The sequence below is a fragment of the Chaetura pelagica genome, unplaced genomic scaffold (assembly GCF_000747805.2).
Source record: "Chaetura pelagica isolate M959 unplaced genomic scaffold, ChaPel_1.0 scaffold235, whole genome shotgun sequence".
NCBI classification, from domain to species: Eukaryota; Metazoa; Chordata; class Aves; order Apodiformes; family Apodidae; genus Chaetura; species Chaetura pelagica.
The window spans coordinates 1849066-1859325 of record NW_009953215.1 but is presented as its reverse complement, the minus strand read 5'-3'; the positions used below and the strand labels follow the sequence as shown (position 1 = coordinate 1859325).

The 10260-nt window shown below is 38.7% G+C and overlaps 1 protein-coding gene across 1 annotated transcript in view; it reads left to right on the top strand.

The window, feature by feature from the left end:
- Positions 1–329: 329 nt before the first annotated feature.
- EDARADD (EDAR-associated death domain) overlaps positions 330–10260 on the top strand; it is a 15721-nt gene continuing 5790 nt past the window's right edge. Inside the window, exons 1-3 of the mRNA XM_009997598.1 lie at positions 330–371; positions 6707–6746; positions 9862–9950. Coding sequence (XP_009995900.1) covers positions 330–371; positions 6707–6746; positions 9862–9950 — 171 coding nt within the window. The remainder of the gene's footprint in view (positions 372–6706; positions 6747–9861; positions 9951–10260) is intronic.

Sequence of the window (10260 nt, the reverse complement as noted above, 5' to 3'; positions counted from 1 at the left end):
GGGGTCCTGGCCCCGCTTGCCGCCCCGCGGACGGCGGGGACCTGCGGCCGCCGCTCTGGGGGCAGGTGAGGAGCCAGCCCCCCGAGGTGAGAAGCGTTTGTTAGTTGCTCCCTTCCCCCCCCTCCGCACGGGCTAATTAAGCGTGGTGATAATTTATCATGTGCTCTGCCTATGTGATCTAGTGCAACTTGTCTTGTCAAGCCTGCTCCAGCGTTAAGCGCTCAAGTCAGCTTGTACTTCCGAGCAGCACATTAAAAGGGCATTTTCATGCAGTCAGTCCCAGGCTCCGGGTGTTTACGACTCTTAAACTTACATGGCTAATGGTGCGAATGACTTTTGAATACCTCATCGCAGGTGTGCCAGCCATCACGGTATCTTCCTGCCTGCCTGTTCAGACAGTGGCAACGTTTTGAGTAGTCAGCGGTAAAAAAAGTGCACAACTGCTGATGGACTTTTTCAGAGAACTGAATATTCTAATATAACTTGCTGCCTTTCCTCCTCCAAATCTGAAATTCATGTGCCTCTAGTCAAAGTATCGTTGTTGATTTGAATTTTAATTCATGTGTTCGTCTATATGAACAACATAAGTGTTAGAGTGATCACTTTGTTTGAATTTTATGAATTTGTGCTGTTAAGGTGTATGCCCTGCCTTGACATGAAACAGGTCTTCTGTGTGTACGGTTTAAGCATGATTTAAGCACTGAACGGGTAGATGAGGTTATGGTTGGTGGATTTAGGTTATGGCTGGACTTGATGGTCTTCAAGGTCCTTCGCAACCGGGATGATTCTGTGTGATTGATTGAACTGCATCACTACAGGAAACCTTGCGTGCTTCACTCACTACCGGTGGTGTCAAGGCTGTGCTGCGGGGAACAGACTGTGACAGAGGGGCTGTCTTGGCCACATGGTGCGCTGTGAACCCCCTCCTGCTTGAAGGTCAAAATGTTGACGTCTCCAAAACTGACCTTCAGACTTCCTTCCAATGCAAGGATGAAGAGCAGATGTAGAATTAAAAGTTTAAATGCGTATGTGCATACATATATATACATACACATATATGCAAAATTGACAAACTGTTCTCACTGGTAAGTGCAGAGCAGTGCACCCCTGTTAGAGCAGCTGTACTGAACAGAGAGAAAAGGAGGATGATATAAGTCTGCTGTTCCTGTTGCAGGCTGATGGTACTGGACAGGCTGAGGCAGAAGAGCCATGGCAGCTGCTGAGCAGTCAGTGTGCAGGTGCTGAGTGGCAGAAAGGAGCCTTGGGAGCAGCCTTGGAACCTAAATTATGTCTGTCTGAGTCAATTTGCACATGCTGATTTATGTTAATCTCAGTCAACTTGTGTGTGGTTCCTGGCAGAAGTGTGAGGATGTAAGTGTAGGCCAGTGGTGACAATGATTTTTTGAGGGGTCCCAGGTAATGTTGTTATCGACCTGTCTATCAAAGTAACTGCAGTCAGATGGTGCATTGAGTAGTCAGTCAGATGAGACCTACATTTCCTGTTGGCCTTTCAACATGCAAACCTGGAGGTTTTACATTTTAGAAAAACAGAAGGCTTTCCTCCCTGCTGTTTTGTGCACCTGCATCAAGCTGTATGACATGAGCTGCAGCATGCTGTGGTAACGAGAGAGGAGACATGACATTTTAATTGCCTAATTCACAATTAAATATTTAAGTCAGTGGTTTTCAAACTATCTGCTTAGTATCAGTGCTCAACAAGACCATGGTGAATCATCCACAACCAGTATATGGAGCCTTTATTCTCAGGTACAAATATTCATGTGCATACATGCCACTTAGAGAAAATGTTTGGACTTGGCAGTACTCAGCAACCTAAAAAACATGGAAATTGCTGAAGAGCTGGAAAAAAGGAAGAAATTGAACCAAGGGAAGAAATGCAGTTTAAAAATATTTTTCAGGGTGGATACTGAGTAAGAAAGATGCAGAGCCACAGATTCACAGTGTATCTGTGTGAGACGTCAAAAGCAGGAGTCAATTAGAGGTACCAACCTGTACCCCATCACCTCTTGCAGAGATATGCTGAGGTCTGTCAAGCCCTTTTTTCAAATGCCTGTATTCTTGGAGCTTCTCCCATTTTTTCAGTCCTTCCTTTTGGATTGTGGAAAATAAATTACCAGTGTCACAAGTACCTAATGGAAGATAGGTGAAGTCCTTACCAAAGCTACAGTAGCCATCAAGGTTCACCAGGGCATGGACCTTTTGTGGGGTCTGCTTTCATCTCTCTCAAGGTTCTTCTTATATTACAAAGGCAAAAGAAAGTTGTGGGTGGTTTTTTTGTGTGTGGATGCTGTTGGGGTTTTGTTTGGTTGGTTTTTAATTTATTTTTTTTAAATGCATCCAAAAATCCATACTCAGGAGTTGTAAGGACTCCAGAGTAAACTGATAAATTGTGTACTTTGCCTCTGGGTTTGTTGGATCTTTGCTGATAGTGGAGAAACAGTGAGATTAGGGATGCCTGGGCTGACCCTCTTCCTTTAAGCCTTTTTTTGGCTCCCAGTGCTCCTTCTTTTTCAGTTTTCCTTTATAGGATGGACTTCTCTTTTTGCCCCAGCTCCCTTTGAAGCTCCACTGAAATTCCCACTTGGATCCTTCATTTTTGGCCCTGCCCTCATGCAGTGGTTTACACCTGCTTATTGTATTTTTTTCATATCCCTGTCTGACTCTCAACCTCTCTGCGTTTGAGTTGGGAATCCTATAGTGATTTATGCTGGCCCTTGCCATCAGGGAAGGCTTTATCCAGAACATTCTGTTAATACCATATTTCTGGAGCAGAGATTTCGTATTTACCAAAAACAGCATGTGACAAGAATCTGGGGGGTTAGTTTGTTTGTTGTTTGTTTTTTTTCCTCTTATGCATATGTCTTCCCAGACTTTCTACTGCAGTGTGATCATGCCTATCTGAAGTTTCATAGACCTCTGCCTTTTTTGGACGCTCCTTGAGTCCTTTTACGTAGGCCATGCTCCCGCCTTGTAGATCCAGCCCTTCTGATCATGTGACACCTGCCTGGAAAATGTGTGTGGTTCTCCTGTGGGCCGTAGCGCTGAGAAAGGCTCTACCTGGCATTGCAGAGAGGGGCTGGGTGCTGCACTGGACACCCAGGAACTGCTGCTGGTGGGGCTGCATCACAGAAGCAGGAGGGAGAACAGCTCCGTCCCAGATCCCTGGAGCTGCTTCTGCCCACTGCTGCCATCTTTCTAACTGCAAGCCAGTTTATTGTACTGTCTTGCTTTGTCTTATGCTTTAGCTTGTTGTTACATTGTATTCAGTAGATTTGTAGGAGTAGGTCCCAAAATAAACAATTATACTACATTTGAGTTGGTTTAGAATAGTGTCTGTGTAACTTCTGTGCTCAATGGCACTCAATGTTTACAGTGTGCCTTTTGCAATTAATTTCGGGGACTGTTCTAAATGCACCAAATTCTATATTTGGGAGAATGTAATCACTAAATACTGATTCCAGTCAGCTCTTTGTGGCTGAAAACATTTAATATGTACTTGTAGTAAGAATAAGGACTTTTAAAATGAGAGTGACAAGAGTGAAAAACCTACTAAATAATTAAAAATCTTTTATTTTTGGAAGTTTTTTATACTTACCAACAGAAGAGATTCTTCAAGGAAAATGGTTAAATTAAAGAAGTGGGTTTTTAAATCCTGACTTCTGTATGAGATTTTTTTCAGGTTCTCTGAGCACTTTTTGTCAGGATTTCCCTATTATTTGTCCATGTAACAATTGATGCAGAGGGGTTGACATTAAATGAGTCACCTGCAGGTACTTTGAAGATGATTTTTTTTGTATCCTTTTGATGTTAATATAATTGAAGTTTATGATTGTATTCTATACAAATAGAATCACAGAATTGTCCTGGTTGGAGAAGACCTTTTAGATCATCGAGTCCAAACATAACATAACCTACCTCTACCAATGATTAATCTAATTCTACTGAGTCCAGTGCTGAACCATATTCCTAAGCAGCACATCTAAACGTCTTTTAAACACTTCCAGGGATGGTGATTCAGCTACCTCCCAGGGCAGCCTATTCCAGTGTTTAATTACTCTTTCAGTGAATACATTTTTTTCTAATATCCAATTTAAACCTCCCCTGAAGCAACTTGAGCCCCATTTCCTCTTGTCCTATTACTTGTTACCTGGGAGAAGAGACCAACCCCCTCCTTACTAAAACCTCCTTTCAGGGATAAGGTCTCTCCCATCAGCCTCCTTTTCTCCATGCTGAACAACCCCAGTTCCCTCAGACACTCCTTGTAAGACTTGTACTCCAGACCCTTCACCAGCTTCATTGCCCTTCTCTGGACTCACTCCAGCAGCTCCGTGTCCTTGTAGTGAGAGGCCCAAAACTGAACACAGTACTTGAGGTGCAGCCCTCACCAGTGTTGAGTACAGGGGGACAAGCACTTCCCTAGTCCTGCTGGCCACACTATTTCTGATACAAGCGAGGATGTGATTTGCCATAATTGATGTTTACCTCAAGTATTTATTTTTCATTAGGTTTTGTACTCAATCTGCTGTTTATTAAAGTACTAATTTTTGTTGTAGTGGGTATGTTTACTGTTTGAATGAATGCTTTGAGGAAAAAATTGGAAGTGCTGTCACTTGGAGAACAAAACTTCCCTTTTAGCAGATTTGCTGGATTTTACTCTTTATTGCTGTGATAATTATTTTTTTTAAACTAAAAATAATTTAGAAATTTAAGTCTACCTTTTGTTAGCGTGGAGTTGGATTTCCTTGTTGTGTATAGCTTCTCATCTATATACTAGTAGCTCTGGTATTTTCTTGTTTGTAGTGTTTACTTGTGGAAGTGTAATTTGACATGGAATGGCTTCATAGTTGTGCTTTGTCTTGGTCAGGCAAAGAAGCAAAATATTAATTGCCAGGCAGAAATATTGTGAGGATTATGCAGTGATAAAGTTTTTTTCATTTGTTTGTTTTCCCAGCAGATCATGCAGCAAAAGAACCAGTGGAGGATTAAGAGTGAACTTAAATTCAACATAAGTGTTTCTGGTCTAAAGCAGTTAAAATCATTATAGCTCTCCACAGTTACGCAGTGCAGAGTGAGGTAAAAACATTTCAGAATGCTAATTCAAACTGTGTAGGGTTTGCTTATCCATATGATTGTATAAACAACTTTTAATTTACTACCCACTGCAATTAAAGTGTGAATAAAAATACCAATAAGTACTTAAGCTGAATTGGGTGTTGTCAGCTGATCTGTCAATGGTATAGCCGCTAGAGGCTGTGACATCACTATTTTTTTAAACTAAAAAAAAACCCAAGCAATTAAACCCTAGGAAGATTAGTGCTGACCTTTTCCTGTCTATACAGGGTGGAGGGATAAGAAAACCCGCCTAAAGCTTAAAATTTCAGTTGTGCTTATTCCTCCCTATACCTATTTTGTCTGATGAGTTAAAATCATGGAAGACTAAGACAAACCACAGTGCCTTACAGCAGGGATGGGGTGAACTTAGGGAGGACAAACAATGCACTCTAGTGCTTGCTGGTCAGCAGGGTAACACCATTTGTGGCAAGTTTCCATGTCTTAGGATATTAAACATGCCAGTCTTAAAGTGAGACAAGGAGTGTATCAGGTTAAAAAAAGTACAAAATGCTGCCAGTCTTTCAAGAGTCTTTCTTTCTAACATTGCTGTGGATTGTTTGCTCTGGGGAAAAGTTATTGTGCCATGTCACCCAGAAAAAAAATGTTGTCTACTGTGATTATGTAAACAGATTGAAATTAATTGATTTATTCTGTAGATGGCAGGTGAGCAAGCTATTGCTTTGCTTTGGTATTTTCTTTCCATTTCAACTAAAAGGTTGCATTTGTTTCTCCAGTCATTAATTCACTAGCACTTTAAATGTTAATCTTTCATGGGCATCCATTATTGCAGTGTGTGTACATGCATTTATGTAAGCAGGTTTTAATAAAAGATACAGACTTTGTGATTGGTTTTGTGGACTGAATAAGTAAGATGCTGTGTTTTGCTATGGGGAGTTTTTTTAAAAGGTGAGGAAAGTTGTTATGTCTAAGACAAATCAAAGTTTGTTTATCCCCTCCACTCCCTTAAATTAAGATGTCTTCATTTTATTTCCTTGGTTACAAGCTTCTATTAAAAGCCACACCTACTTTTACATAAGGGTAGGGGTCATAGGGAAGAAGGTAGATTTCAGGTATAATAGTAAGTTATAACGTGCCTGGAAACCAGCAGCTATTCCCTTAAACTCAGTAATAATAGTTTTCTATTGTATCTTAATTGGCTAACAATTTTAGAGCAGAAGGGAAGAATATTTTAGTATTTAGTAACGTTTCAGTAAAAGCTTGTTACCTGCTAAAAGAGCTGTTGAAGTAATTCTGTTCCTCCTGGTATGCATTACCTTTTCTAGATTATCGTGCTACTTAGATATTTTTTTTTCCCAGTCTCTGCTTTTTGACTAAAAAGGAGTACCTTTAAAAATACTGCAGCAAAACAATGATCTTTTGCATGTGGTAATCAGTAGTGTTAGTAGCAATTCAATTCCCATGTAAGAAGCGTGTTAATATATTTTATTGTAGACAGATTAACTAGTAGCAGTTTAAGAGATACAGCTATAATTATGCAATTTTATATACTCTTTCTCCAGCATAATTACACTCAAAATAACAACTATCTGTGTCTCTTGCCTTGTTGTGACAGACTGAAAAATATCCTGTCCAAGACACAGGGGTACCTAAAGGTAAGCATTGTTAATTCTGTCTGTTCAGGTATTCTAGATCTATGTTGTTATGTGTAATAAAACCATTGGTGTTATCCAACAGATTGAAATACTTTTTCCTAGATGGTTATGTTTTAAATGTAGTGTCCTCTTCTGTATTTTTAAGGTTAGTTTGGTGTATATATATAACTTTTGAAAATTCCTTTGAAATTTTAGTTTTGATCTACAATTCAGTCTAAAACTATCATCAGAAGATCTTGGTTCTCAATCTAGAAGGAAAACACAGTGATGGCATCAAAAAACAGTGTTCAGAGAACAGATGGTAGAGACATGATACTGTTAGAAGGTGGCTTTGAAGAGATTACCAGTGTCTTCAGGTTGTCAGAAATATAATCCAGAAATACCTTCCGAGTCTCTTGCCTCTGTATTCTCAGCCCTATAATCAATTACCTCTTCATGCCATCTTTTACTTTGAGCAGGTATTAATGCCATCTACTTCGGAACATATTTTAGATCCAGTCTGCACAAGTTCCTGCCTCTCCTCACTGCTATAGTAATAAAGAGTAATATAAAGCAATATAGAGTAATATGTAGTCATTTCTGTAACATGCAACTCAAATACTGGGTTACAACAATTTAAAGGTATTTTCATTATAATTTTCACCCCTGGTGCCTTTGGGCCAGGTTATAGGGTTTAACACTGCAAATTGAACTCCCCTTGCTCCTAGCCTGGCTAGCTACCACTGGGGTTAAAGAAAGGTTAGAGACTATTTGGGAGTCTTGAGGAAACCATCCAGAGGAAATCAGCATTTTCTCAGAAGTGCTGCTCAGTACAGAAGGAGAACATGAGATTAAAGCTGATTTGAAATCATAAACTCCTCTATTTGCAGCCAGGTGTTTTTTTTTTTTCCTTCAAAATTGTTTCTAAGGCAATTTCTCTGCAACATTCTTTTCCATGTCCTGCTTTTTATTTCACCTGTCATATCAGGTCCCCCTCAAAATTAATTAGATAAATTCCTAAATTTCAGATTTGTCAAAGTTGTTTGAAATCTGAGATTACATGTTTTAAATGCATTTCATTTCAAAAGGAAAGCTGAGAGGAAGTTGAGAGGTAGTGTCATCACTTTCTCTGGAAAGGAAATAAATGTGGTTTATTACTAATTTTTTTGCTTCGTCTTGCTAAGTGTAAAAAGACCTAAGCACTTTTATAGCTTGACATTATTTCCCCTTTGGAGTAGAAAGTTATATAAATACCTCTAAATATTCTGTGCATTTTCCTGTTTGTTTTTTTTTTCCCCCAAGAGTGACTTTTCTTAAGAGTAGATTAGGTTTAGATTGGATATTAGGAAAAATGTCTTCACTGAAAGGTTTCTCAGGCACTTGATCAGGCTGCCCCGAGTAGTGGTCAAATCACCATCCCTGTAGGTATTTAAAACGTGTAGGTGTGGTACTTAGGGACATGGTTTAGTGGTGGACTTCATAATCTTAAAGGTCTTTTCCACCCAAAATGATTATATGAAAATGGCATTTGCCATACTAACAAAACAGACAGCTTATTTTTTTCTATCTTAGAACTGGACATAATTCCAGTTCTAAAACTATTTGCATAAAAATACAGACCTAGAAATATGAATCTGTGAGCTAAAAGGTGTTGTAGATTTGCAGGTTTGGTTCTGTGTAACACAAAATTATCTTTGCTTCAGGTACACTGTTTGAATAGACAGTATATTGGCCGGGGATGGTTGGGATTATTGGGATTATGTTGGTTGTGTAGGTCAGTTAATGAATAGACTATTTTTGGGCCATGACTTATTAAAATTGTTAGCCCTCTCTGCCCATTATGAATTAAATCTGAGTTGAGGGAACTTTTTACAAACAATGTTTTTTCCATCAAGTTTTGATAATAATTCTACCTCCACTCAAATGTAGAACAAATTTTACACATTTCCACACAATTAAGGTGGAATTTTGATGTCTGTACTCTGTATTTTCATCCAGGTCTTTCTGGATTTTATTTTCTTGTTATCTCTGGACCTACAGTTATAAATAATACATATGATCCTTAGTAAACATTTACCCTGCTGGGGGTGGAATATTATTTGGCTTTAAGTTTCAGCAGTCTTACACTAGCAGAGAAAGAGGAAAAGAATTATTTTAGGTTTTTCTTTTAAGCATAAGGATGAATTATTTGTTTCAGATCAACTTCTTGACTGAGCGAAGGAAATGTATCTTCTTTCTGTTATCTCATGATTTGTAAAGATGATGATGTTCTTTAAAGAGATCTTGCCACTAAACAAACAACAAATGGATATGTACCAGCACTATAAATGTAGTCACCACCATGGAGAGTTCTTGTGTGTAAAATGAGTGGAATGGTAATGTCTTCTAAGGTGCTTGGTCAGCATCTGACCCAGGGGAATTCTGCAGGTCGTTTGCTGATGAAGACATTATTAATTGTGCAGAGTGAAATGTGTCTGTTTGCACAAGGTCCACAAAGGGCTTATACATCCCTTTGCAACCCCAGTTTTAGGGCTGCAGTGGAACTTGAAAGGTAAATAGAGTTTGTGCTGTGCTTTTCAGTGGACTCCCAGGGCAGGTAGTAAACACATTTTGAAACAGATTATTTCAGAGTTTCAGAAACCTCTTATGTAATAGACATAAGTAGGATGAGCCTAATTCACAAAGGGGCAGAATAAAAGGGAAATATTTGTGTAGTACATATTTCAGTAATTACCATTGTGTGTTGAGAAAAGAAAAGCAAAAAAGATTATATTGACTTGTGACAGTTGTCTTTGGCCTACTTTCATTTATAAATCCAGTTAATGCTCTCTGATCTGTTTTCTGAAAGAACATGACTCTTGCTTCAAAAATAGTATGGTCTTTGTTTAAAAAACATCTGCTACACTAATATCTGATCTCAGCAAGGATTCTTTTTCTTCACACAGTCATGTTCTACATGATTGTTCCAGTGTCTGCTAATTTGGTATTTTTGGCTTTTAATCCATCATTTCCCAGTGACTGAGCATGATAAGGAGTTACATTTTGTGTGCTAGATATCTATAATTTATGTTTTATAGTCTTACTATTTAAATTTGTATTTGGGTAGAATACCAGTATTTCATAGTCTTTGTCTTAGATGAGGAATACCTAACAGATCAAGTTACGTTGGAAATTGCATCTGTGAACATCAAGACCCTTACGTCAGATTCTGGCCTAATCCAACAGGTAAGGAAAAATGATCCTTGAATGTGAACTAAGTTAACTGCTGTTGATTAAATAAGTATGTTAGCAAATAAATATATTTTCAGACTATATCTGGAAAGCATGGAATTATTTACTCAGTAAAGCAGACCAGAAGTAGGCTCTCTTTTCAAGAGTTACATTAAGTGAACTTTTGTGGACAAGAGCAAAAGAAAGGTTACTTAAGCATTAATGAGTACTTTGTAGTTTAAATAGGTTTTGATTAGTGTGTAGATTCGCTGAAGAAGAGCTGACAAAACATTAAGGCTTTGTCATGTAGGCTCTCCCTGTTTCC